Source organism: Oncorhynchus masou, unplaced genomic scaffold, assembly GCF_036934945.1.
Source record: "Oncorhynchus masou masou isolate Uvic2021 unplaced genomic scaffold, UVic_Omas_1.1 unplaced_scaffold_2003, whole genome shotgun sequence".
NCBI lineage: Eukaryota > Metazoa > Chordata > Actinopteri > Salmoniformes > Salmonidae > Oncorhynchus > Oncorhynchus masou.
In genome coordinates this window covers 66,288-91,834 of record NW_027008493.1, presented here as the reverse complement: position 1 = coordinate 91,834, position 25,547 = coordinate 66,288, and the positions used below count along the sequence as shown (strand labels likewise).

The 25,547-nt window shown below is 44.1% G+C and overlaps 1 protein-coding gene across 1 annotated transcript; it reads left to right on the top strand.

Annotated features, from left to right (window-relative positions):
• Nucleotides 1–665: 665 nt before the first annotated feature.
• LOC135532745 (collagen alpha-1(XIX) chain-like) lies at nucleotides 666–13,587 on the top strand (the record flags this gene model as incomplete). The annotated part of the gene is made up of 5 exons (XM_064960192.1): nucleotides 666–710; nucleotides 2,461–2,604; nucleotides 6,900–6,966; nucleotides 10,525–10,662; nucleotides 12,833–13,587. Coding segments are annotated over 5 exons (402 nt in total), but the record flags the coding sequence as incomplete, so codon positions are not given.
• Between the last annotated feature and the right edge of the window lie 11,960 nt (nucleotides 13,588–25,547).

The window sequence follows — 25,547 nt, the reverse complement described above, 5'->3', positions numbered from 1 at the left end:
GAGAGAGAAGACAAAGAGAGGAGTGGGTAAAGAGGGAGAAGACAAAGAGAGGAGTGGGTAAAGAGAGAGAAGACAAAGAGAGGAGTGGGTAAAAGAGAGAGAAGACAAAGAGAGGAGTGGCTAAAGAGAGAAGACAAAGAGAGGAGTGGGTAAAAGAGAGAAGACAAAGAGAGGAGTGGGTAAAGAGAGAGAAGACAAAGAGAGGAGTGGGTAAAGAGAGAGAAGACAAAGAGAGGAGTGGGTAAAGAGAGAGAAGACAAGAGAGGAGTGGGTAAAGAGAGAAGACAAAGAGAGGAGTGGGTAAAGAGAGAGAAGACAACGAGAGGAGTGGGTAAAGAGAGAAGACAAAGAGAGGAGTGGCTAAAGAGAGAGACAAAGAGAGGAGTGGGTAAAGAGAGAGAAGACAAAGAGAGGAGTGGGTAAAGAGAGAAGACAAAGAGAGGAGTGGGTAAAGAGAGAGAAGACAAAGAGAGGAGTGGGTAAAGAGAGAGAAGCTAGCCTTGGGGTCATCTTCATTCCAAATATCCAATTATTTAGCAGTGCTCTTTGCTCTTCTCTCTGGTCTGGAGGGACTTCTCTGTCTCTGCAATCAGCAGAGTATTTCAGACAGAACCTGCACTCCTCTGTCATGTGTTCATACTGCGATGTGTTTTATCTTCTTACAGGGAGCCACAGGTAGACTAGGAGACAGAGGATCCAAGGGAGAACGGGTAAGCACCTTTATTTTGTTTCTCTGAAGATGTTTTCCAAAAACACAACTCATTGTTTGTGATGGAAAAATATCACACAGAACCTAACCCAACCAAAAGGCAATGATGCATAGAAACACATGTTTTTCCCCCAGAGGTGCCTAAGTATTTGATAAAGGCATCTGAAATTCAATGCATTTTGTATGCCACCATTGTATTTCTGAAACCCCTATTTATAAAAGCCCTGTCACAGTCTTCTACAGTGTAATCTGTTTATAAAGCCCTGTCACAGTCTTCTACAGTGTAATCTGTTTATAAAGCCCTGTCACAGTGTCCTACATTGTAATCTGTTTATAAAGCTCTGTCACAGTCTTCTACAGTGTAATCTGTTTATAAAGCCCTGTCACAGTCTTCTACAGTGTAATATGTTTATGAAGCCCTGTCACAGTCTTCTACAGTGTAATATGTTTATAAAGCCCTGTCACAGTCTTCTACAGTGTAATCTGTTTATAAAGCCCTGTCACAGTCTTCTACAGTGTAATATGTTTATAAAGCCCTGTCACAGTCTTCTACAGTGTAATATGTTTATGAAGCCCTGTCACAGTCTTCTACAGTGTAATCTGTTTATAAAGCCCTGTCACAGTCTTCTACAGTGTAATCTGTTTATAAAGCCCTGTCACAGTCTTCTACAGTGTAATCTGTTTAGAAAGCCCTGTCACAGTCTTCTACAGTGTAATCTGTTTATAAAGCCCTTTCACAGTCTTCTACAGTGTAATCTGTTTATAAAGCCCTGTCACACTCTTCTACAGTGTAATCTGTTTATAAAGCCCTGTCACAGTCTTCTACAGTGTAATCTGTTTATAAAGCCCTGTCACAGTCTCCTACAGTGTAATCTGTTTATAAAGCCCTGTCACAGTCTTCTACAGTGTAATCTGTTTCTAAAGCCCTGTCACAGTCTTCTACAGTCTAATCTGTTTATAAAGCCCTGTCACAGTCTTCTACAGTGTAATCTGTTTCTAAAGCCCTGTCACAGTCTTCTACAGTGTAATCTGTTTATAAAGCCCTGTCACAGTCTCCTACAGTGTAATCTGTTCCCAAATGCTAGTAATGGCGGTTTGTAGGAGAGCTAAGATACATGGTGACAGAATTGGCCACAGACCCTGGGGATGTGTATCTGATTGGGCTCAATCAGGGTAATGGCTGGATGAGGACTGATTGTGTAATGCTGAGGCGTTGGTAGTGACAATCAGGGTAATGGCTGGATGAGGACTGATTGTGTAATGCTGAGGCGTTGGTAGTGACAATCAGGGTAATGGCTGGATGAGGACTGATTGTGTAATGCTGAGGCGTTGGTAGTGACAGTATCAGCCCAAAGCCAGAGTGGCCTTATGCCAATGCTCTATCAGATTGTCTCCGGTACAGTCTGGAGTGGGACTGACAACAACCCCCTCACCCTTTTATTTAACCAGGCAAGTCAATGAAGAATATTTTCTTATTTACACTGATGGCCTAGTTAAATAAAGTGATTGTAGATCTGAATTGGAGACCGGAGGGTGTACTGTAAACCACATGGTGGGAACTCACCAGCCAGCTAGATTTAACCATTATACATATTGTTATATTGGACTGTATATGTATTGTCAGGTATTACTGCACTGTTGGAACTAGGAACATAAGCATTTCACTACACCCTTCGATAACATCTGATAAATATGTGTACATGACCAATACAAATTTGATTTGATTGTTCTTTGCTGATCTCCTACTGCAGGGGGACCCAGGGATACCTGGAGCGAGGGGAGTCCAAGGAGAGAGGGGAAGGACAGGAGACCCAGGAATAGTGGGACCTATCGGGCCCCAAGGCCACCGAGGAGACCCTGGTCCCCCAGGTCCCATAGCATCACCAAGCCCTCTGGTACGTTGATTATATCTCCCCCAAACACACCAAGCCCTCTGGTACGTTGTTATATCTCCCCCAAACACACCAAGCCCTCTGGTACGTTGGTTATATTTCCCCCAAACACACCAAGCCCTCTGGTACGTTGTTATATCTCCCCCAAACACACCAAGCCCTCTGGTACGTTGGTTATATCTCCCCCAAACACACCAAGCCCTCTGGTACGTTGATTATATCTCCCCCAAACACACCAAGCCCTCTGGTACGTTGGTTATATCTCCCCCAAACACACCAAGCCCTCTGGTACGTTGTTATATCTCCCCCAAACACACCAAGCCCTCTGGTACGTTGGTTATATCTCCTCCAAACACACCAAGCCCTCTGGTACGTTGTTATATCTCCTCCAAACACACCAAGCCCTCTGGTACGTTGATTATATCTCCCCCAAACACACCAAGCCCTCTGGTACGTTGATTATATCTCCCCCAAACACACCAAGCCCTCTGGTACGTTGGTTATATCTCCCCCAAACACACCAAGCCCTCTGGTACGTTGTTATATCTCCCCCAAACACACCAAGCCCTCTGGTACGTTGTTATATCTCCTCCAAACACACCAAGCCCTCTGGTACGTTGGTTATATCTCCCCAAACTGGCCAAGTGTAGCCAAAATCCCATCTTGAATGATGTTGAATAAATGTGTTATCAAGTTTGTTGTGAATGATCCTGTAACACTCATAAAGGTGTCATGACCTGTTTTATAAAGGTGTTGTGAATGATTCTGTCATAAAGGTGTCATGGCCTGTTTTATAAAGGTGTTGTGAATGATCCTGTCATAAAGGTGTCATGGCCTGTTTCATAAAGGTGTTGTGAATGATTCTGTCATAAAGGTGTCATGGCCTGTTTTATAAAGGTGTTGTGAATGATTCTGTCATAAAGGTGTCATGGCCTGTTTTATAAAGGTGTTGTGAATGATTCTGTCATAAAGGTGTCATGGCCTGTTTTATAAAGGTGTTGTGAATGTCTTATGTACTCCCCTTCAAGGTATGTTTTACAGAGATCTCCCAACACTCATAGAGATCTCCCAACAGAGATCTCCCAACACTCATAGTCCAACCATAAACCCATAGAAATTCATGCTCCACATTTTTGTGTGTGTTTGTCTATACCTGCCCATAAAATCAAAGACTATCCTCAGTCACACATAATTACAGAATCTAAACATCCTCCTTTCTTCAGTGGTCTAAGTAATTAGCGTATATCTCTCTTTCTCTGTAAATTAATGCAGTACTGCAGTAGCATAGAGTTGTGTGGAGCTGTGTGGAGCAACATATGACACAGCAGATAACAGATAGGCATAATGAAGCCAGCTAGGTTGTTTCTGCTCCTCACCTCCCACTCCTGATCAGCTCAACCCACAGGGGGGTCGGGAGAGAGGGAAGGAGAGAAGGGCTAGAGAGAGAGGGGCGGAGAGAGGGAGAAGGAGAGAGGACTAGAGAGAAAGGAGCACAGAGAGGGAAGGAGAGAGGGCTAGAGCGAGCGAGAGAAGGAGAGAGGGCTAGAGGGAGCGAGAGAAGGAGAGAGGGCTAGAGAGAGAGGGAAGGAGAGAGGGGAAGAGAGAGAGGGAAGGAGAGAGGGAAGGAGAGAGAGAGAGAGAGAGAGGGAAAGAGAGAGTGAAGGAGAGAGGGAAAGAGAGAGATCGAAGAAATGAGAGAGATGGAAGAAAGGAGAGAGTAGGAAGAAATGAGAGAGATGGAAGAAATGAGAGAGATGGAAGAAAGGAGAGAGATGGAAGAAATTAGAGAGATAGAGGAAATGAGAGAGAGAGAGGAAAGAAGAGAGAAGGAGGAAAGGAGAGAGAGCGAGGAAAGGAGAGAGGAATAGAGAGAAGGAGAGAGATGGAGAGAGTGTGCGAGTGAGGAGAGAGAGAAGGAGAGAGCGTGCGAGTGAGGAGAGAGAGGAGAGAGCGTGCGAGTGAGGAGAGAGAGAAGGAGAGTGTGGGAGAGAGGAGAGAGAGAAGGAGAGAGCGTGGGAGTGAGGAGAGAGAGAAGGAGAGAGCGTGGGAGTGAGGAGAGGGAGAAGGAGAGAGCGTAGGAGTGAGGAGAGAGAGAAGGAGAGAACGTGGGAGTGAGGAGAGAGAGAAGGAGAGAGCGTGGGAGTGAGGAGAGAGAGGAGAGAGTGTGGGAGTGAGGAGAGAGAGAAGGAGAGAGCGTGGGAGTGAGGAGAGAGAGAGGAGGGAGCGTGGGAGTGAGGAGAGAGAGAAGGAGAGAGCGTGGGAGTGAGGAGAGAGAGAAGGAGAGAGCGCAGGAGTGAGGAGAGAGAGAAGGAGAGAGCGCGGGAGTGAGGAGAGAGAGAAGGAGAGAGCATGGGAGTGAGGAGAGAGAGAAGGAGAGAGCGTGGGAGTGAGGAGAGAGAGAAGGAGAGAGCGTGGGAGTGAGGAGAGAGCTGGAGAGGATGGATAAACACCTCTGTGTGTCACAGCTATTCTACACGCAGCATGTAGAGGGTTACATAACACAACAGAGGTGAAAGCCAAGAAAACAAGTACTTAAGGGTTACCCTCCTATATCTTTCTCTCATAGAACAGAACAGTGACCCTATTAAACACAAAAGTACATTGGCAACTCATCCCGTGGTATTCAGCACTGCCAAAATACAAGTACCCTGTTTTTAAACCAGTCGCAATAGAACACAATAATATTTGAGTGATCAATATCGATGTTCGAAAATGGCCCTGAATATTGTTACTTTAATACATTTCTAAAGTTCCCCGGTTTGGTTTCATCCTCTCCTCTACCTATCAAGACACAGACAATATGAAGAATCTTTTAGAAAATGGTCCACAGATGATCACAGTTCATTGTAACAGTATATGAGGTTTAAGCTCTGATTGCAAAGGTGTTTCAAACACACAAGTCCCTGTTTTTCTCCCTGGGTTTTATTCTAGTTGTTCATACGACTTGGTGTTTAGTGGAGCCTCATAAATCCCATTCCTTTATCCATACCTCTATCTGGAGTCCACCAGAAATACAGTATTATAATGCATTTCTCAGTCGTTTCCTTGGGCAGTCAGAAGAATATGGAACTCCGAAAGAGCATTTCCACAGCTAGGATTTCCATTCCATTCTGTTGCCAATGTTCTCCTCTACAATTCAAGGCTCAACACAAACATTCTGAGCAAACAGCAATCTTACTTTGAGCCTGAGATAGATGGCAGGGAAACAGGGAAACAGGGAGGGAGGGAAACAGGGAAACAGGGAAACAGGGAAACAGGGAAACAGGGAAACAGGGAGACAGGGAAACAGGGAAACAGGGAACAGGGAAACAGGGAAACAGGGAGAGAGGGAAACAGGGAAACAGGGAAACAGGGAAACAGGGAAACAGGGAGAGAGGGAAACAGGGAAACAGGGAAACAGGGAAACAGGGAGAGAGGGAAACAGGGAAACAGGGAAACAGGGAAACAGGGAGAGAGGGAAACAGGGAGACAGGGAGACAGGGAAACAGGGAGAGAGGGAAACAGGGAAACAGGGAAACACGGGAAAACAGGGAGACAGGGAAACAGGGAAACAGGGAAACAGGGAAACAGGGAAACAGGGAGAGAGGGAAACAGGGAAACAGGGAAACAGGGAAAACAGGGAAACAGGGAAACAGGGAGAGAGGGAAACAGGGAAACAGGGAAACAGGGAAACAGGGAGAGAGGGAAACAGGGAAACAGGGAAACAGGGAAACAGGGAGAGAGGGAAACAGGGAAACAGGGAAACAGGGAAACAGGGAAACAGGGAGAGAGGGAAACAGGGAAACAGGGAAACAGGGAAACAGGGAGACAGGGAAACAGGGAAACAGGGAAACAGGGAAACAGGGAAACAGGGAGACAGGGAAACAGGGAAACAGGGAGAGAGGGAAACAGGGAAACAGGGAAACAGGGAGACAGGGAAACAGGGAAACAGGGAAACAGGGAAACAGGGAGAGAGGAGTTGATTATTATGCCATGAAGCATTGCATCTCTTTATCTCTGAAGACACTGCAATGTTATAACATGTTGAATAAAACATGAACTACTGCCTGTCTCGTCTCTCTCTCTCTCTCTCTCTCTCTCTCTCTGTCTCTCTCTCTCTCTCTGTCTCTCTCTGTCTCTCTCTAATTACATTTTCTTAATCTGTTAAAGACGTTTTGGTTAAGTTTGTGTTATTCTGTTTCTGTTTCTCTCTCTTATGCCTGTTTGTCTGTATATCTCTCTCTGTCTCTCTCTCTCTCTCTCTCTCTCTCTCTCTCTCTCTCTCTCTCTCTCTGTCTCTCTCTCTGTCTCTCTCACAGAATGATGCCAGTTCCATGGAGGAAATTAAAATGTTTATCCGGAATGAAGTATTGCGGTTGTTTGAAGGTACAGCTGTCTGAATCCTAACTTGTTGTCGACCCAATTTATCCTTCAGGGGGTCCCTTTGTTTTCTCCTCACTCTTTTAAGGATTTCAGGATTTCTAAATCGGGGGGGGAATCTAAATTGGATATTGTTGCCTTAGTTCTTCAGGAAGTAAAAGAGTCCCAAGTAAAAGAATAGTTCATGCTGGGTGAAGGTATTTTATTGTTGTGCCACTGTGTTGTGATATTGAATGGCAGAGTGGTATGCACGCCTCGGTTTAGTACATATCCTAACTAACTAATGAGCTGCTGTAGACCCTATTCTACCCTTTTATGTGTTCTGATACAGAATTTCAATTAGAGAGCTTGGGCCTGTAAGGTTCTGTCTGAGTTATGGACATATCGTTGTTCTGTTCAATGTTTTCTACCTATATTGTAGTCTAAATAGCCCAATTCATGTTGTTAAATTCAAAATAATAAAATATACAAATTGCTGACACCATTCAAACCAATGAGGGTTTGGAACTTTAAAGCCAATTATCTCGGAATCATCTTTTTGCAGATAGAACCTTATAGTCACAAGCTCTTGAATTGTCTATCACTTGCAGAGAGTGTTGGTATATTATCAAATCAAATCAAATGTTGTTAGTCACATGCGCTGAATACAACAGTTGTAGACGTCACAGTGAAATGCTTATTTAACCAACAATGCAGTTAAAAAAAATACGGATAAGAATAAGAAATAAAAGTAACAAGTAATTAAAGAGCAGCAGTAAAAAAAACAATAGCGAGACTATATTCAGGGGGATACCGGTACAGAGTCAATGTGCGGGAAACCGGTTAGTTGAGGTAATATGTACATGTGGGTAGAGTTATTAAAGTGACTATGCATAGATGATAACAACAGAGAGTAGCAGTGGTGTAAAAGAGGGGGGCAATGCAAATAGTCTGGGTCGACATTTGATTAGGTGTTCAGAAGTCTTATGGCTTGGGGTTAGAAGCTGTTTAGAACCCTCTTGGACCTAGACTTGGCGCTCCTGTATCGCTTGCCGTAAGGTAGCAGAGAGAACAGTCCATGAATAGGGTAGCCTGAGTCTTTGACAATTATTAGGGCCTGGTATAGAGGTCCTGAATGGCAGGAAGCTTGGCCCAAGTGATGTACTGGGCCGTTTGCACTAACCTCTGAAGTGCCTTGCAGTCGGAGGCCGAGCAGTTGCCGTACCAGGCAGTGATGCAACCAGTCAGGATGCTCTCGATGGTGGAGCTGTAGAACATTTTGAGCATCTGAGAACCAATGCCAAATCTTTTCAGTCTCCTGAGGGGGAATAGGTTTTGTCGTGCCCTCTTCACGACTGTCTTGGTGTGCTTGGACCATGTTAGTTTGTTGGTGATGTGGACACCAAGGAACTTGAAGCTCTCAACCTGCTCCACTGCAGCCCCATCGATGTGAATGGGGGCATGCTCGGTCCTCTTTTTCCTGTAGTCCACAATCATCTCCTTTGTCTTGATCACGTTGAGGGAGAAGTTGTTGTCCTGGCACCACACGGCCAGGTCTCTGACCTCCTCCCTATAGGCTGTCTCATCGTTGTCGGTGATCAGGCCAACCACTGTTGTGTCATCGGCAAACTTAATGATGGTGTTGGAGCCGTGCCTGGCCGTGCTGTCATGCCTGAACAGGGAGTACAGGAGGAGATTGAGCACCCACCCCCGAGGGGCCCCTGTGTTGAGGATCAGCGTGGCGGCTGTGTCGTTACCTATCCTTCCCACCTGGGGCCAGCCCGTCAGGAAGTCCAGGATCCAGTTGCAGATGGAGGTGTTTAGTCCCAGGGTCCTTAGCTTATTGATGAGCTTTGAGGGCACTATGGTGTTGAACGCTGAGCTGTAGTCAATGAATAGCATTCTCACATAGGTGTTCCTTTTGTCCAGGTGGGAAAGGACAGTGTGGAGTGCAATAGAGATTGCATCATCTGTGGATCTGTTTGGGCGGTATGCAAATTGGAGTGGGTTTAGGATTTCTGGGATAATGGTGTTGATGTGAGCCATGACCAGCCTTTCAAAGCACTTCATGGCTACAGATGTGAGTGCTACGTAGTAGTAGTAGTAGTCATTTAGGCTTGTCTGGTAGGCTCGTGTCACTGGGCAACTCTCGGCTGTGCTTCACTTTGTAATCTGTAATGGTTTGCAAGCTCTGCCACATCCGACGAGCATCAGAGCCGGTGTAGTACGATTCAATCTTTGTTCTGTATTGACGCTTTGCTTGTTTGATGGTTCGCCGGAGGGCATAGCGGGATTTCTTATGAGCTTCCAGGTTAGAGTCCCGCTCCTTGAAAGTGGCAGCTCTAGCCTTTAGCTCAGTGCGGATGTTGCCTGTAATCCATGGCTTCTGGTTGGGGTATGTACGTACGGTCACTGTGGGGGACGTCGTCTTCGATGCACTTATTGATGAAGCCAATGACTGATGTGGTGTTCTCCTCAATTTCCTCAGAGGAATCCCAGAACATATTCCAGTCTGTGCTACAAAAACAGTCCTGTAACTTAGCATCTGCTTCATCTGACCACTTTTTTATTGATCTAGTCACTGTTGCTTCCTGCTTTAATTTTTGCTTGTAGGCAGGAATCAGGAGAATAGAATTATGGTCAGATTTACCAAATGGAGGGCGAGGGAGAGACTTGTATGCGTCTCTGTGTGTGGAGTAAAGGTGGTCCAGAGTTCTTTTCCTTCTGGTTGTACATTTAACATGCTGATCTAAATTTCTGAAAATGGATTCAAGTTTCCCTGCCCTAAAGTCATCGGCTATTAGGAGCACTGGGTGAGCATTTTCTTGTTTGCTTATGGCGTAATATAGCTCATTCAATGCTGTCTTAGTGCCAGCCTCAGTCTGTGGTGGTATGTAAACAGCTACAAAAAATACACATGAAAACTCTCTAAGTAGATTGTGTGGTCTACAGCTTATCATGAGATACACTACCTCAGGCGAGCAATAGCTCGAGGCTTCCTTAGATATCTGTTATTTATAACCAGCCAGCTGTATGTTGATAGTGTCGTCATTCAGCCACGGCTCCGTGAAGCATAAGATATTACAGTTTTGAATGTCCCTTTGGTAGTTTAATCTTTCGCGTAGGTCATCTATTTTATTCTCCAAAGATTTCACGTTTGCTAGCAGAATGGAAGGAAGTGGAGATTTAATTCGATTGCCTACGAATTCTCAGCAGGCAGCCCGCCCTCTGGCCCCTTTTTCTCTGCCTTTTCTTCATGCAAATCACAGGGATCAGGGCCTGTTCCCGAGAAGCAGTATATCGTTCATGTCGTTAAAGGTAAAGATTGATTCTGCCAGTCCTTGGTGAGTAATCACGGTCCTGATGTCCAGAAGTTATTTTTCCGTCGTAAGACGGTAGCGGCAATGTACAAAATAAGTAAAAAAATAAGTTATAAACTAACAAAAAAACAATCGGTTGGTGACACATAAAACGCCAGCCTTCTTCCCCGGCACCATTGTTACAATGATACAGAATGTGAATTGTCTATCACTTGCAGACATTGTTGGTATTATTGTAATACAGAATTTTTATGTCACTTGCCAGAGAGACTATCAAGCTATGCCATGCAGAAGACGCCGGCGGCCATTTTAGCGGCGCAGGTTCGACAGGGTTCTCCCGGTCCCCCTGGCAACGACGGATCCCCAGGGCCTCCAGGGGAAGAAGGCCCCCCCGGCCCTCAAGGTAAGAACCACAGGCTGCTAAAACCACTGGAGACATAAAGTAATGCTCCTCCACACTCTGTCTCACACCAGCATAATAGATCTACATCTGAATAGAATATAAGAAAATAAGTTGTGTTCTACTCTACCCTACTCTACTTTACTCTACTCTACTCTACTCTTGTTTTCTCTTCTCTTTTATACCCTTCTCCTCAATTGTCATCTCTTCTGGTCTACCCTAATCTGCTCTGCTCTACTCTGCTCTGCTCTACTCTACTGTGCTCTACTCTACTGTGCTCTACTCGGTTCTACTCTATTCTGTTATATTCTACTCTATTCTGTTCAATTCTACTCTATTCTGTTCTATTCTACTCTATTCTGTTCAATTATACTCTATTCTGTTCTATTCTATTCTACTCTACTCTTCTATTCTATTCTACTCTACTCTTCTATTCTATTCTACTCTATTCTTCTTTTCTCTTCTTGTTTTCTTTTATACTAGTCTTCTATTTTCATCTACTCTGCTCTGCTCTACTCTACTCTGCTCTATTCTACTCTACTCTACTCTGCTCTGCTCTAATCCACTGTGCTCTATTCTATTCTACTCTATTCTATTCTACTCCACTCTACTCCTCTCCACTCCTATTCTCTCCTCTCCTCTCTTCTCCTCTCCACTCCTCTCTACCACCTCTCTCCACTCCTCTCCACTTCTCTCCACCCCTCTCCTCTCCACTCCTCTCCTATCCACTTCCCTCCACTCCACTCCACTCCTCTCTACCACCTCTCCACTCCTCTCCTATCCACTTCCCCCCACTCCACTCCACTCCTCTCTACCACCTCTCCACTCTTCTCCTATCCACTTCCCCCCACTCCACTCCACTCCACTCCTCTCTACCACCTCTCCACTCCTCTCCTATCCACTTCCCCCCACTCCACTCCACTCCACTCCACTCATCTCTACCACCTCTCCACTCTTCTCCTATCCACTTCCCCCACTCCACTCCACTCCTCTCTACCACCTCTCCACTCCTCTCCTATCCACTTCCCCCCACTCCACTCCACTCCTCTCTACCACCTCTCCACTCCTCTCCTATCCACTTCCCCCCACTCCTCTCTACCACCTCTCCACTCCTCTCCTATCCACTTCCCCCAATCCTCTCCACTTCCCCCCACTCCTCTCTACCACCTCTCCACTCCTCTCCTATCCACTTCCCCCAATCCTCTCCACTTCCCCCCACTCCTCTCTACCACCTCTCCACTCCTCTCCTATCCACTTCCCCCCACTCCTCTCCTATCCACTTCCCCCCACTCCTCTCCAGTCCTCTCCACTCCTCTCTACTCTGACCACATCTGCTACACTATAACCTGACCTGAAGTAATACATAACAGCCTTTAATACAGCTCCAAGGTACTTTATGAATGAAGGAAAGTTGTGTGCAGGTGTATTCATGGGTTATTACTGAGGTTGGTGGTGTACTTTAGCTCACCTGATTACCTGCCTTCAAGCCAGTAGCAGGGGAGCTCAGGTCACTGAGTTGAAACAAAAAGGATCTTACCATCTAAATAGAATAAACAATGTAGCTTCCAATACCCAAAGGCCCTGTCGTTCTGTGTTGTGATGGAGACAGAAGGAAGAGAAAAGTACTACTCTTTTAGAAAAGATGTGTTGCTGAAACAAGAGAGTGAAATAAAAGTACTACTCTTTTAGAAAAGATGTGTTGCTGAAACAAGAGAGTGAAATAAAAATACTACTCTTTTAGGAAAGATGTGTTGCTGAAACAAGAGAGTGAAATAAAAGTACTACTCTTTTAGAAAAGATGTGTTGCTGAAACAAGAGAGTGAAATAAAAGTACTACTCTTTTAGAAACGATGTGTTGCTGAAACAAGAGAGTGAGGAGAATTGGAAAATATATTTGCTTTCTTTCAGAGGTTGTTTGTGTGAACGTCTGGGGGATTCAATGAAAGTGAATGGACACTACTGTGTTGTAAGGATTCGTAGATATTTCTCTCCTGCTAGCCAGATATATCAATACAGACTGAAGGGATGAGATGGAGAGAAGGGGGTAAGGAAAGGAGGAGTGTGGTGCTGTTGGTGAACAACATAGCTGAGCCGTCTCTCTCTCTCTCTCTCTTTTTGTCTTTCTTTCTTTTTTTCTCTCTCTCTCGCTCTTTTTCTCTGTGATAATATGAAGACAAATGAAGAATTGGGAGGAGAATAAGAGAAAGTAATATCAGTTTGGACAGAAAAGAGCACCACGATTGATACCTCACTCCCCTCAACTCCACGAGAAAACAAAGCTCTGGTAAAATGTAAAAGGAAAGGAGCGAGGGAGAGAGGGTGGAGAGTGGACATCCTTTGTCAAACCCTGGGCAACTCTCTGACTGCTCAGCTCACACAAACAACCTCCTTCATCAATAACGACTCTCTGACTGCTCAGCACACACAAACAACCTCCTTCATCAATAACGACTCTCTGACTGCTCAGCTCACACCAACACACTCCTACATCAATAACAATTTGATTTGCTACCTCTATAAGACATTGAATAGAATGACCTAGCATGCTGCGCCCACTGTGCAACCTCTTCTAGTTCCTGTTGTAAGAGCCATGCAGGTTCTAGTGAAGAATTATACTGCTAAATATACAGTATAGGTGCTTTGCGGTTCCATGTAGATCCCGTTTGAGATGTTTATGAAGAGAGTCATCGATTGAACCCTTTTTGGTTCAATATAGTACCATCTCTTCTAGCAGTGTCATGTGTCCTAATGTGTTGGTCCTTATGTCTTAGAGCAGGGTTGGGCAGCTCCAGTCCTCCAGGGCCTGGTTAGTCACACACTTTTTCTCCATCCCTAGCAAACACAGCTGATTAATCACCTGGCATTCTAAACTGAAGATCATGATCAGGTGATTATTAGAGTCAGGTGTGTTAGCTGGGGCTGGAGCAAAAACTGTGACACCAATCAGGCCCTGGAGGACTGGAATTGCCCGCCCCTATCTTAGAGCAGGGGCATCTAGCTACCTCACAGTGTTCCGTTTATCTCACTACCAGTGTTCACGTTGATACAGTATAACTGACCACGAGTAAGATAATATGTGGCTGTCAACAATTACAATGGAACTACCAAGTGAATGTACTTAATCTACTGTGTCTAGTGTGTCTAGACCACGTTTCCCGAACTCGGTCCTGGGGACCCCAAGGGGTGTATGTTTTGGTTTATGCCCTAGTACTACACAGCTGATTCATATAGGGCAAACACCAAAACGTGCACCCGTTAGAGTCCCCAGGACCCAGTTTGGGAAACGCTGGTCGAGGCTAATCGTATTCATCATATTAAGAAACACTCAGAATTAAACTGACCTGTTTCTATTGCTTTAATTTCCCTGTTTGATTTGATATGCTTCAATGTCCTGTCTGTTTATTTTATATCCTTCAATGTCCTGTCTGGTTTATTTGATATGCTTCAATGTCCTGTCTGGTTTATTTGATATGCTTCAATGTCCTGTCTGGTTTATTTGATATGCTTCAATGTCCTGTCTGGTTTATTTGATATGCTTCAATGTCCTGTCTGTTTGATTTGATATGATTCAATGCTTCAAAGTGGTTCTAATCAAAATGCAGCTTCTTCTTTACAAATAATTATTTGTTGGGAAAATCAAGAGGAAAATGTTTGTCTCTTGGGGTAAATTGGAAAGAAATTCAACAACTTTTTAATTCTGCAGTTGTTGACTTGTGCCTCCTCTACTCCATGCGGCTGGGGAGAGAGAGAGAGAGAGAGAGAGTGAGAGGGAGAGAGAGAGAGAGAGAGAGAGAGAGAGAGAGTGAGAGAGAGAGAGAGAGAGAGAGGGGACAGGGAGGGACAGGGAGGGAGAGAGAGATAGAGGGAGGGAGAGAGAGAGAGGGAGAGAGAGAGAAGGAGAGAGAGAGAGAGAGAGGGAGGGAGAGAGTGAGGGAGAGAGTGAGTGAGAGAGGGAGAGAGTGAGGGAGGGACAGGGAGGGAGAGAGAGGGGGAGAGAGTGAGTTTGGGCTAATATTTTCTCATTATGTCTGTCATCCTCCACTGGAGAGCATCTCTCCTCTGGAATATCCAATTTGACTTCCTCTCCAATGTGCCAAAATGAAGAGTTTATGAAGAAAAATAACCTCTCTGCTGGATCCACCCTCTCTTCTTGACTCATGGTTGTGATATGACTTGGGGCCGTGATGTGTCAAACTATTGAAGTACATCCATAGACATAGATCCATGGATACAGTCTGCAGATGATGTTAATTGTAGCGATGGGGGATTAGGGGGTTTGTAGATGTTCTTACATAACTTTGTCACTGTTTGATGTTATTGGGTCATCTTTGCCATTTATTTCACATTTTTTTACTTATGTCACTATTTTTATTGACCTCTGTCCCTGCATTTTTAACTTTGATTGTATTTTATAAGACATTATTGGCTTTCTTCCAGTAAACATGTACCATATTGAAGATTTATAAATCCATCATGCTTGTTTTACGTTGACATTTATTTGGCCGGTTTGCCATATTCCGATTGTGTATTACACCTTGCCATACATCTTGGGTTTGTTAATTGTTTTGTTTTGTTTTATCTAATATATTTGATGCGCTAAGCATTTGCACCTGCTATTTCAGAGAGAGTAAAAAACACATAAAAGCTAATAAAACTAATACAGTCAGTAGCCAGCAGGTATGAATGCATTGATTATATTGTAAAGCCATGAGGCAGGTGTGGATGCTTAGTGAATCAGCCACTAAGTGCAGTCTACAGTTCCCTTTCCAGCATCCAGGCAGTTTCTTAATCACTGTCATTTACACAGCAGTGTCCCCCTGGCTCTCTGTGCTGCTTTCTGTTGGTCAATGAAGCTGGGAAACACAATGCTGCTTGTCAATGTATGTGTAGGATGTTGGCCCCCTCAGTGGATCAGTATGTTATATCCTCTTCATCCCCGTGGGCCCATACGGTGGTTTGATGTTTTAAAGGTGAAATCTGTGATTTGTACAGCAATTTTTTTTCCTTCAATTTTCAATTAATCATTTATAGCCATTGATTCCTAAAGAATATAAGTTATGAATGCCTCATGAGCTTAGTAGAACTGTCTTACACCGTCAGTGTAATGGTAAACAAACACTGTGTAGCTTCAGAATGTGTTCAAACTATAATTTTGATCTCCCGGATGGTCAGTTCTTGCATCCATACCTCCGTCTATGAATTTAAGAGTGGTTACATTTATTCAGACACATCTCTCAGCTGTATACCAACAAAAGTGGCGGGGCTGGAGCATCTGCTTTGTTGTTGTTTGAATTACGGACTCCAGCTTTAAGGTACAGTGCTATTCTTTCCCATGGAATGCTACAGTATGCCAGCTCCCTGAGTGAGGGTTGGAGGCGCCGTGCGTGTTTGAAAGGAGACTCATGATAGTCTGCTCTGTGTGGAATGTCTCTCTCCAGGAATGCATTTCGGGGCATTTTGCAAGCCTTTTCTCTCTGAGATGTTCTCTGTCTTGTAAACAGCAGCAGCAGAGCATTTCACAGTTTCCCCCTTGGCCTTGGCTGGACAGCAGTGAAAAACACTGCTTGATACTTCTCTCAGTCAGTGTTTCTGATGGTTTCCCAACCAGCTCTCTGGACCTGAGACTCAGTTACTTTAAGGTGCATTTTGGGGGGAAATGGTTTGCGTCCCAAATGGCATCCTATTCCCTATATAGTGCACCACTTTTGACCAGAGCCCTATCAAAAGTAGTTCACTATATAGGGAATATGGGTGCCATTTTGGAGGCAGATCCTGTCTCCCTCCCTCCCTCCAACCAACCAACCAGCTCTCTGGTTCTGGGACTCAGTTACTTGAAGATGCCTTTTGGATAAACCAGTCCTCCAGCTCCTCAGCCCCTCTCACGTTTTGATATTGTTTGTGATCTACATTTGCTATTGCAGTGCTGTTCTATCGGCTAGTTCTCCTATTCTCGCCAGTGTTTGTCATATTATCAACCTGTCTGCATGGAGACATGACAGTTGCATGTGTGTACTGTATGTGTTTGTGAATTTGAATGAGAAAAGAGTACAAAAGGATACTAACTCACTTGCCAGACTCTGAAAATGCTTTAATTTCATTGGCCTGCTTGACCAGCCTCTGAATATGCTTTAATTTCATTGGCCTGCTTGACCAGCCTCTGAATATGTTTTAATTTCTCTGGCCTGCTTGACCAGCCTCTGAATATGCTTTAATTTCTCTGGCCTGCTTGACCAGCCTCTGAATATGCTTTAATTTCTCTGGCCTGCTTGACCAGCCTCTGAATATGCTTTAATTTCTCTGGCCTGCTTGACCAGCCTCTATCGTGAATCATAATGTGCATGAGCTTTCACTGTGTTAGGAACCGTCTGTTCAGAATTTAAAATGTAATCATGTATTCAGTATGTGTCTAGTTATTCGTTCCCCATCCCTATGAAAGGATTTGAAGTAGACACTGTTTGAGGGTGTAAATGGTTGGATGGCTTTTAGTTGGTTTAGGAGTTAGAATTGCTTGTTCAATTCATTACATTTTGGGGTCTACCTTTATAAAGTGTGATGTGAAATTCTAGGCAGTGGAAGAAGCTACAGTACCACTTCTAGAGGCAGTTACAGTACCACTTCTAGAGGCAGTTACAGTACCACTTCTAGAGGCAGTTACAGTACCACTTCTAGAGGCAGTTACAGTACCACTTCTAGAGGCAGTTACAGTACCACTTCTAGAGGCAGTTACAGTACCACTTCTAGAGGCAGTTACAGTACCACTTCTAGAGGCAGTTACAGTACCACTTCTAGAGGCAGTTACAGTACCACTTCTAGAGGCAGCTACAGTACCACTTCTAGAGGCAGTTACAGTACCACTTCTAGAGGCATTTACAGTACCACTTCTAGAGGCAGTTACAGTACCACTTCTAGAGGCAGTTACAGTACCACTTCTAGAGGCAGCTACAGTACCACTTCTAGAGGCAGTTACAGTACCACTTCTAGAGGCATTTACAGTACCACTTCTAGAGGCAGTTACAGTACCACTTCTAGAGGCAGTTACAGTACCACTTCTAGAGGCAGTTACAGTACCACTTCTAGATGCAGTTACAGTACCACTTCTAGAGGCAGTTACAGTACCACTTCTAGAGGCAGTTACAGTACCACTTCTAGAGGCAGTTACAGTACCACTTCTGGAGGCAGTTACAGTACCACTTCTAGAGGCAGTTACAGTACCACTTCTAGAGGCAGTTACAGTTCCACTTCTAGAGGCAGTTACAGTACCACTTCTAGAGGCAGTTACAGTACCACTTCTAGAGGCAGTTACAGTACCACTTCTAGAGGCAGTTACAGTACCACTTCTAGAGGCAGTTACAGTACCACTTCTAGAGGCAGTTACAGTACCACTTCTAGAGGCAGTTACAGTACCACTTCTAGAGGCAGTTACAGTACCACTTCTAGAGGCAGTTACAGTTCCACTTCTAGAGGCAGTTACAGTACCACTTCAAGAGGCAGTTACAGTACCACTTCTAGAGGCAGTTACAGTACCACTTCTAGAGGCAGTTACAGTACCACTTCTAGAGGCAGTTACAGTACCACTTCTAGAGGCAGTTACAGTTCCACTTCTAGAGGCAGTTACAGTACCACTTCTAGAGGCAGTTACAGTACCACTTCAAGAGGCAGTTACAGTACCACTTCTAGAGGCAGTTACAGTACCACTTCTAGAGGCAGTTACAGTACCACTTCTAGAGGCAGTTACAGTACCACTTCTAGAGGCAGTTACAGTTCCACTTCTAGAGGCAGTTACAGTACCACTTCTAGAGGCAGTTACAGTACCACTTCTAGAGGCAGTTACAGTACCACTTCTAGAGGCAGTTACAGTACCACTTCTAGAGGCAGTTACAGTTCCACTTCTAGAGGCAGTTACAGTACCACTTCTAGAGGCAGTTACAGTTCCACTTCTAGAGGCAGTTACAGTACCACTTCTAGAGGCAGTTACAGTACCTCTTCTAGAGGCAGTTACAGTACCACTTCTAGAGGCAGTTACAGTACCACTTCTAGAGGCAGTTACAGTACCACTTCTAGAGGCAGTTACAGTACCACTTCTAGAGGCAGTTACAGTACCACTTCTAGATGCAGTTACAGTTCCACTTCTAGAGGCAGTTACAGTACCACTTCTAGAGGCAGTTACAGTTCCACTTCTAGAGGCAGTTACAGTACCACTTCTAGAGGCAGTTACAGTACCACTTCTAGATGCAGTTACAGTTCCACTTCTAGAGGCAGTTACAGTACCACTTCTAGAGGCAGTTACAGTACCACTTCTAGATGCAGTTACAGTTCCACTTCTAGAGGCAGTTACAGTACCACTTCTAGAGGCAGTTACAGTACCACTTCTAGAGGCAGTTACAGTACCACTTCTAGAGGCAGTTACAGTACCACTTCTAGATGCAGTTACAGTTCCACTTCTAGAGGCAGTTACAGTTCCACTTCTAGAGGCAGTTACAGTTCCACTTCTAGAGGCAGTTACAGTTCCACTTCTAGAGGCAGTTACAGTACCACTTCTAGAGGCAGTTACAGTACCACTTCTAGATGCAGTTACAGTTCCACTTCTAGAGGCAGTTACAGTATCACTTCTAGAGGCGGTTACAGTACCACTTCAAGAGGCAGTTACAGTTCCACTTCTAGAGGCAGTTACAGTATCACTTCAAGAGGCAGTTACAGTACCACTTCTAGAGGCGGTTACAGTACCACTTCAAGAGGCAGTTACAGTTCCACTTCTAGAGGCAGTTACAGTATCACTTCAAGAGGCAGTTACAGTACCACTTCTAGAGGCAGTTACAGTACCACTTCTAGAGGCAGTTACAGTTCCACTTCTAGAGGCAGTTACAGTATCACTTCAAGAGGCAGTTACAGTACCACTTCTAGAGGCGGTTACAGTACCACTTCAAGAGGCAGTTACAGTTCCACTTCTAGAGGCAGTTACAGTACCACTTCTAGAGGCAGTTACAGTACCACTTCTAGAGGCAGTTACAGTACCACTTCTAGAGGCAGTTACAGTACCACTTCAAGAGGCAGTTACAGTACCACTTCTAGAGGCAGTTACAGTACCACTTCAAGAGGCAGTTACAGTACCACTTCTAGAGGCAGTTACAGTACCACTGCTAGAGGCAGTCACAGTACCACTTCTAGAGGCAGTTACAGTACCACTTCTAGAGGCAGCTACAGTACCACTTCTAGAGGCAGTTACAGTACCACTTCTAGAGGCAGTTACAGTTCCACTTCTAGAGGCAGTTACAGTACCACTTCTAGAGGCAGTTACAGTACCACTTCTAGAGGCAGTTACAGTTCCACTTCTAGAGGCAGTTACAGTACCACTTCTAGAGGCAGTTACAGTACCACTTCTAGAGGCAGTTACAGTACCACTTCTAGAGGCAGTTACAGTACCACTTCTAGAGGCAGCTACAGTAGCACTTCTAGAGGCAGTTGCACTACCACTTCTAGAGGCAGTTACAGTACCACTTTTAGAGGCAGTTACAGTACCACTTCTAGAGGCAGCTACAGTAGCACTTCTAGAGGCAGTTGCACTACCACATCTAGAGGCAGTTACAGTACCACTTCTAGAAGCAGCTACAGTAGCACTTCTAGAGGCAGTTACAGTACCACTTCTACATTTACAGTACATTTAAGTCATTTAGCAGACGCTCTTATCCAGAGCGACTTACAAATTGGTGAATTTTGCAGGCCCTACACCCAAACAAGGGCACTGCGTTCATCCACCTCTGGCCTGCTCGCCTCCCTACCACTGAGGAAGTACAGTTCCCGCTCAGCCCAGTCAAAACTGTTTGCTGCTCTGGCCCCCCAATGGTGGAACAAACTCCCTCACGACGCCAGGACAGCGGAGTCAATCACCACCTTCCGGAGACACCTGAAACCCCACCTCTTCAAGGAATACCTAGGATAGGATAAAGCAATCCTTCTCACCCCCCCCCCCCCCCCCACCCCTAAATGAGTTAGATGCACTATTGTAAAGTGGCTGTTCCACTGATGTCAGAAGGTGAATTCACCAATTTGTAAGTCGCTCTGGATAAGAGCGTCTGCTAAATGACTTAAATGTAAATGTAATGTAAATGTGAATTCACCTTCTGACATCCAGTGGAACAGCCACTTTACAATAGTGCATCTAAATCATTTAAGGGGGGGGGGGGTGAGAAGGATTACTTATCCTATCCTAGGTATTCCTTGAAGAGGTGGGGTTTCAGGTGTCTCCGGAAGGTGGTGATTGACACTTCTAGAGGCAGTTACAGAACCACTTCTAGATGCAGTTACAGTACCACTTCTAGAGGCAGTTACAGTACCACTTCTAGAGGCAGTTACAGTACCACTTCTAGAGGCGGTTACAATAACACTTCTAGAGGCGGTTACAGTACCACTTCTAGAGGCAGTTACAGTACCACTTCTAGAGGCAGTTACAGTACCTCTTCTAGAGGCATTTACAGTACCACTGCTAGAGGCGGTTACAATAACACTTCTAGAGGCGGTTACAGTACCACTTCTAGAGGCAGTTACAGTACCACTTCTGGAGGCAGTTACAGTGCCACTTCTGGAGGCAGCTACAGTACCACTTCTAGAGGCAGCTACAGTACCACTTCTAGAGGCGGTTACAGTACCACTTCTAGAGGCAGTTACAGTACCACTTCTAGAGGCAGTTACAGTATCACTTCTAGAGGCAGTTACAGTACCACTTCTTCTAAACGGACCAACCGGTTTTCATGAAACATTGACAGAAGGTTCAGGAAGCCAACTTCATTCCTTTCAGTAAGGTTTCATGCTTCTCAGAGCAGGCTTCTTCATCAGAGCACTTGCCATCAGTTTGTTGATATTAAATTATTGTTTCTCTCTTCCTATTTCTCCATTAAGAACGTCATTGATCACACAGTGACTCCTGACTTTGACCCTCTTTGAACAGCGTTTGCATTCCAAATGGCATCCTATTCATTTTATAGTGCACTACTAGTGCACTACTGTTGGCCACAGGGCTCTGGTCAAAACTAGTGTTCTACTGTTGGCCACAGGGCTCTGGTCAAAACTAGTGCTCTACTGTTGGCCACAGGGCTCTGGTCAAAACTAGTGTTCTACTGTTGGCCACAGGGCTCTGGTCAAAACTAGTGTTCTACTGTTGGCCACAGGGCTCTGGTCAAAACTAGTGTCCTACTGTTGGCCACAGGGCTCTGGTCAAAACTAGTGTTCTACTTGTGGGAATACGGTGCCGTCTGGGATGCAGACAGCATCTTTCTCTGGTTTTAATTCTTCAGAGACTCTCGCTTGCAGTCAGGCAGGCAGCTCTCTTGCTGTCAGGAAGAGCCATGTCACCCCATGACGCCACACACTTCCAACACACACACACTTCCAACACACACACACTTCCGACACACACAAACACACACACATCCATCACACACACACTTCCAACACACACACACTTCCAACACACACACACTTCTGACACACACAAACACACACACATCCAACACACACACACACTTCCAACACACACACACACAAACTTCCAACACAGCCGCCGTTGGCTCTGTGTGATGATGCCTGTTTTGACAGCATGCCAGAAGACAGAGGCTTTATCTCAAATGGCACCCTATTCACTATATAGTGCACTACTTTTGACCAGGATTCATAGGGCTCTTGTCAGAAGTAATGCACTATGTAGGAGAATAGGCTGCATTTGGGATACAGAGAGTGTATTATTATTTAATGACCTGGGATTTCTTTCTGAGCAACATATTTCTACATAAGCTGCAACTACTGTAGTAATGGATACGCCTCACGTGAACAGTTACAATAACTACTGTAGTAGTGATACACCTCACATGAACAGTTACAGTAACTACTGTAGTAGTGATACACCTCACATGAACAGTTACAATAACTACTGTAGTAGTGATACGCCTCACGTGAACAGTTACAATAACTACTGTAGTAGTGATACACCTCACATGAACAGTTACAGTAACTACTGTAGTAGTGATACGCCTCACGTGAACAGTTATAATAACTACTGTAGTAGTGATACACCTCACATGAACAGTTACAGTAACTACTGTAGTAGTGATACACCTCACATGAACAGTTACAGTAACTACTGTAGTAGTGGATACGCCTCACATGAACAGTTACAGTAACTACTGTAGTAGTGATACACCTCACATGAACAGTTACAGTAACTACTGTAGTAATGGAGACACCTCAAATGAACAGTTACAGTAACTACTGTAGTAATGGATACGCCTCACATGAACAGTTACAGTAACCACTGTAGTAATGGAGACACCTCACATGAACAGTTACAATAACCACTGTAGTAATGGAGACACCTCACATGAACAGTTACAATAACCACTGTAGTAATGGAGACACCTCACATGAACAGTTACAATAACCACTGTAGTAATGGAGACACCTCACATGAACAGTTACAATAACCACTGTAGTAATGGAGACACCTCACATGAACAGTTACAATAACCACTGTAGTAATGGAGACACCTCACATGAACAGTTACAGTAACTAATGTAGTAGTGATACACCTCACATGAACAGTTACAGTAACTAATGTAGTAGTGATACACCTCACATGAACAGTTACAGTAGCTACTGTAGTAGTGATACACCTCACATGAACAGTTACAGTAACTACTGTAGTAGTGATACATCTCACATGAACAGTTACAGTAACTACTGTAGTAGTGATACACCTCACATGAACAGTTACAGTAACTACTGTAGTAATGGAGACACCTCACATGAACAGTTACAATAACCACTGTAGTAATGGAGACACCTCACATGAACAGTTACAATAACCACTGTAGTAATGGAGACACCTCACATGAACAGTTACAATAACCACTGTAGTAATGGAGACACCTCACATGAACAGTTACAATAACCACTGTAGTAATGGAGACACCTCACATGAACAGTTACAGTAACTAATGTAGTAGTGATACACCTCACATGAACAGTTACAGTAACTACTGTAGTAGTGATACACCTCACATGAACAGTTACAGTAACTACTGTAGTAGTGATACACCTCACATGAACAGTTACAGTAACTACTGTAGTAATGGATACGCCTCACGTGAACAGTTACAGTAACTACTATAGTAGTGATACACCTCACATGAACAGCTACAGTAACTACTGTAGTAGTGATACTCCTCACATGAAACGTTACAGTAACTACTGTAATAGTGATACACCTCACATGAACAGTTACATTAACTACTGTAGTAGTGATACACCTCACATGAACAGTTACAGTAACTACTGTAGTAGTGATACATCTCACATGAACAGTTATAGTAACTACTGTAGTAGTGGATACACCTCACATGAACAGTTACAATAACCACTGTAGTAATGGAGACACCTCACATGAACAGTTACAGTAACTACTGTAGTAGTGATACACCTCACATGAACAGTTACAGTAACTACTGTAGTAGTGGATACACCTCACTTGAACAGTTACAGTAACTACTGTAGTAGTGATACACCTCACATGAACAGTTACAGTAACTACTGTAGTAGTGATACACCTCACATGAACAGTTACAGTAACTACTGTAATAGTGATACACCTCACAGGAACAGTTACAGTAACTACTGTAATAGTGATACACCTCACATGAACAGTTACAGTAACTACTGTAGTAGTGATACACCTCACATGAACAGTTACAGTAACTACTGTAGTAGTGATACACCTCACATGAACAGTTACAGTAACTACTGTAGTAGTGATACACCTCACATGAACAGTTACAGTAACTACTGTAGTAATGGATACGCCTCACGTGAACAGTTACAGTAACTACTATAGTAGTGATACACCTCACATGAACAGCTACAGTAACTACTGTAGTAGTGATACTCCTCACATGAAACGTTACAGTAACTACTGTAATAGTGATACACCTCACATGAACAGTTACATTAACTACTGTAGTAGTGATACACCTCACATGAACAGTTACAGTAACTACTGTAGTAGTGATACATCTCACATGAACAGTTATAGTAACTACTGTAGTAGTGGATACACCTCACATGAACAGTTACAATAACCACTGTAGTAATGGAGACACCTCACATGAACAGTTACAGTAACTACTGTAGTAGTGATACACCTCACATGAACAGTTACAGTAACTACTGTAGTAGTGGATACACCTCACTTGAACAGTTACAGTAACTACTGTAGTAGTGATACACCTCACATGAACAGTTACAGTAACTACTGTAGTAGTGATACACCTCACATGAACAGTTACAGTAACTACTGTAATAGTGATACACCTCACAGGAACAGTTACAGTAACTACTGTAATAGTGATACACCTCACATGAACAGTTACAGTAACTACTGTAGTAGTGATACACCTCACATGAACAGTTACAGTAACTACTGTAGTAGTGATACACCTCACATGAACAGTTACAGTAACTACTGTAGTAGTGATACACCTCACATGAACAGTTACAGTAACTACTGTAGTAGTGATACACCTCACAGGAACAGTTACAGTAACTACTGTAGTAGTGATACACCTCACATGAACAGTTACAGTAACTACTGTAATAGTGATACACCTCACATGAACAGTTACAGTAACTACTGTAATAGTGATACACCTCACAGGAACAGTTACAGTAACTACTGTAATAGTGATACACCTCACATGAACAGTTACAGTAACTACTGTAGTAGTGATACACCTCACATGAACAGTTACAGTAACTACTGTAATAGTGATACACCTCACAGGAACAGTTACAGTAACTACTGTAATAGTGATACACCTCACATGAACAGTTACAGTAACTACTGTAG